Raw genomic sequence first — 3,274 nt, forward strand, 5'->3', positions numbered from 1 at the left:
TGGGAGGCTGAGGCAGGAGAATTGCTTGAACCTGGGAGGCAGAGGTTGCAGTGAGCCAAGATCGCACCACTGCACTCCAGCCTGGGCAACAACACTGTCTCAAAAAAAAAAAAAAAAAGAAAGTGGGGTGTTATTAGAGAAGTCAGCCTTGAGTGAAGTGAGTCGATCTGGTGTGTGAGCATAAAGGGCAAGTCAGTGACCTGCCTGTAATGAACAGATGGGGAAGTAGTTATCGGCGTGCTCTGGCGAGTGGGAAGCCACTTTGCGGGGCAGAAGGGAGTCAGTTTTTGGGTCCACTTCAGTAAGAAAACGTGGACAAAGATAATAGTGGTTGTGAGCAGTCGCAGGTCAGCCCCTGTGCTTCGTGGGTCTTCAATGATTTCGTCTTCACAGCAGCCCTGCGAGGGAGGCATCGACATCCTCATTTTGGGGGCATGGAGGAGCTACGCCTCTTATGTGAGGTCCCACAGTCCATGCCAGGGCGTAATTCCATTCTAGGGCGTTTTGCTGTAGAGTTACTGCTTTTAACTGTTAGGCTTTTGAAGTAAAGACCGTAGGTACCTTTGTGGAGGAAAAAGGCAGTAAAAACCAGTGACCTAGAAGTTACGCTGAGAAGTGGCCGTCCTGGGTCCCAAGTCCAGTTCTGTGGCCCTCCCTGCGCTTCAGTGTCAACTGATCATTTGCTTTCTTCCTTTTTTTTTATCCCCCGCTGAGATGAGATCTCACTATGTTGCTCAGGCTGGCCTCCAACTCCTGGGCTCAAGCGATCCTCCCACCTCAGCCTCCCAGAGTGCTGGGATTACAGGCGTGAGCCACCATGCCTGGTCCCCTTCCCTCTCTGTCTGGGAGACTCTCCTATGTGGCTGTGGGTGTGACTCTTCGTGTCCCCAGCATGGGGCCTGCCTCCTGCTGGCCTAGCACTTGGTGTGGAAGGTCAGGGCTTGGGCACCTTGGGCCCCACCCTGAGGGGCCTCTGCCTCCAGGTGGGAGCCTGGGGACCTCCGGGTCTCCTGGGGTGACTTGGATTCAGGTCTGGTGGCTGCCATGGAGCTGAAGGGGGTGGGTGGTCTTTGCCGTGGGTAGGCCCGAGGCCTTGACTCGTTCTCTTTCCGACTCTCAGGGCTGACTAAGAAGAGAACCAAAGTCCAGAAGAAGTCACTGCTTCTCAAGAAACCCCTTCGGGTTGACCTCATCCTCGAGAACACATCCAAAGTCCCTGCCCCCAAAGAGTGAGTGTCCCAGCATCCCTGGGCCCTTCTTTCCCGTCAGACTCTGCTCCTGAAGGGCTTCGGGGGTTGGGGGATGGTAGGTGAGGGTCATTTGGAGGGGAGGGCAGGCACCGGGTCAGGTTTGGGCTTTGGAGTGCAGGTTGGAGGGAGGGAGTCTGGGTGCCCTGGTGCTGGGCCGAGGCAGTGAGGAGGGGCCTGGACCCAGCTTGGGGCTTTGGGGTTGGAGAGGAGGGGCTGAGTGGGGGGCGTGTTCAGGAGGCACATCAGGTGGGTCTTGGGGCATGAGCGGGTGAGAGGGTGGACAGCTGGCCTTCCCCTGAGATGGGGATGTGGAGGAGGAGCGGGATTTCGGGTGATGCTGAGGTTGGTTTTGACATGGTGGTGTGAGGTGCCTGGGGGATGTCCAGGACAGGGCTGTCGCTTCGTTGAGTCTGGGGCTCAGAGGGGAGGGGAGGCCTAGGCAGGACACATGTGGGGAGAGGGGTTCTCTGAAGAGGAGGCGGAGTGCCGCCTTTTGGAGAGGGGGTGCTGGAGCTGCCTTAATGGTGGAGGAAGCCTGACAGGGAGGAGGCCTGGCTGCTGTTCAGGCCGCCACCTCACCTGCTGCACTTGTGCCACCTCTCCCCGACCAGCGTCCTTGCCCACCAGGTTCCTAACGCCAAGAAGCTCAGGCGGAAGGAGCAGCTATGGGAGAAGCTGGCCAAGCAGGGCGAGCTGCCCCGGGAGGTGCGCAGGGCCCAGGCCCGGCTCCTCAACCCTCCTGCAGCCAGGACCAAGCCCGGGCCCCAGGACACCGTGGAGCGGCCTTTCTACGACCTCTGGGCCTCAGACAGTGAGTGACCCTGCTGTCACCTGCAGATGGGGACAGGACTGCCATGTGCAGTTGTGTGTGTTGTGCACTGCACGAGAGTACAGTGTGAAAGGGAGTGCCCTGTGCTTTGGTGACCTCCCAGCAGAGTCACACGTCCTGAAGGGGCGGCTGTTTCCTACTCGTACTTTTCCTCTCCTGAGTTGTGAGGCTCCTGCCTTCAGCTTTGGTCTCCTCCACTTTCTGAACCCGTCCAGACACAGTTTTGTCCGGGTGATCAAGGCCCCTTGGGGTCTAGAATCAGTCCTGCCCTTGCCTGAGCTTCAGGGTCACCTTTTTGAAATGGGGAGGGATTGGGGGGAGCCCTTTGTGCCTCTTCCATGCTGGGACTGTCCCAGCAGCTCCCCTCGCTGTATCCACAGACCCCCTGGACAGGCCGTTGATTGGCCAGGATGAGTTTTTCCTGGAGCAGACCAAGAAGAAAGGAGTGAAGGTGAGACATGTGGGAAGGGCGTCCTGGGTGACGGGAGGGTGAGGAGGGCCAGGAGCTGCTCTGTGTTCCTGCAGTAGAGTCTCAGTCTCGGAACCCTTCTATCCCAGTGGCCGAGAACTCTGCTGGAGCCAGGTGGCTGGGATTCCTGTCCCGGTTCCAGTGCTGACTGATCCTGGGAAGGTGGGCTAACCTTTCTCTGACTTGTGTCTTCCTCTAAAATGCAGATGAGGGCCCGGCATACTGGCTCACACCTGTAATCCCAGCACTTTGGGAGGCCAAGGCAGGTGGATCACCTGAGGTCAGGAGTTCGAGACCAGCCTGACCAACATGGTGAAACCCTATCTTTACTAAAAATTATTATTATTATTATTTTTATGACGGAGTCTCGCTCTGTCGCCCAGGCTGCAGGCTGGAGTGCAGTGGCACAATCTCAGCTCACTGCAAGCTCCGCCTCCTGGGTTCACGCCATTCTCCCACCTCAGCCTCCCGAGTAGCTGGGACTATAAGCGCCCGCCACCTCTCCTGGCTAATTTTTTGTATTTTTAGTAGAGACGAGGTTTCACCGTGTTAGCCAGGATGGTCTCGATCTCCTGACCTCGTGATCCGCCCGCCTTGGCCTCCCACAGTGCTGGGATTACAGGCGTGAGCCACTGTGCCCAGCCACTAAAATTATTTTGGTGGCACGTACCTATAGTCCCAGCTACTAGGAAGGCTGAGACAGGAGAATCGCTTGAACCGGGGAGG

At 57.5% G+C, this 3,274-nt stretch overlaps 1 protein-coding gene across 1 annotated transcript in view; it reads left to right on the forward strand.

The window, feature by feature from the left end:
• Positions 1 to 857: 857 nt before the first annotated feature.
• The window catches only part of GLTSCR2 (glioma tumor suppressor candidate region gene 2), a 12,557-nt gene continuing 10,140 nt past the window's right edge, over positions 858 to 3,274 (forward strand). Inside the window, exons 1-5 of the mRNA XM_011970114.1 lie at positions 858 to 865; positions 984 to 1,030; positions 1,121 to 1,229; positions 1,817 to 2,061; positions 2,460 to 2,530. Of these exons, the coding sequence (XP_011825504.1) occupies positions 858 to 865; positions 984 to 1,030; positions 1,121 to 1,229; positions 1,817 to 2,061; positions 2,460 to 2,530 (480 nt within the window). The remainder of the gene's footprint in view (positions 866 to 983; positions 1,031 to 1,120; positions 1,230 to 1,816; positions 2,062 to 2,459; positions 2,531 to 3,274) is intronic.

Source organism: Mandrillus leucophaeus, unplaced genomic scaffold (assembly GCF_000951045.1).
Source record: "Mandrillus leucophaeus isolate KB7577 unplaced genomic scaffold, Mleu.le_1.0 Scaffold120, whole genome shotgun sequence".
In the NCBI taxonomy this organism is placed as follows: Eukaryota; Metazoa; Chordata; class Mammalia; order Primates; family Cercopithecidae; genus Mandrillus; species Mandrillus leucophaeus.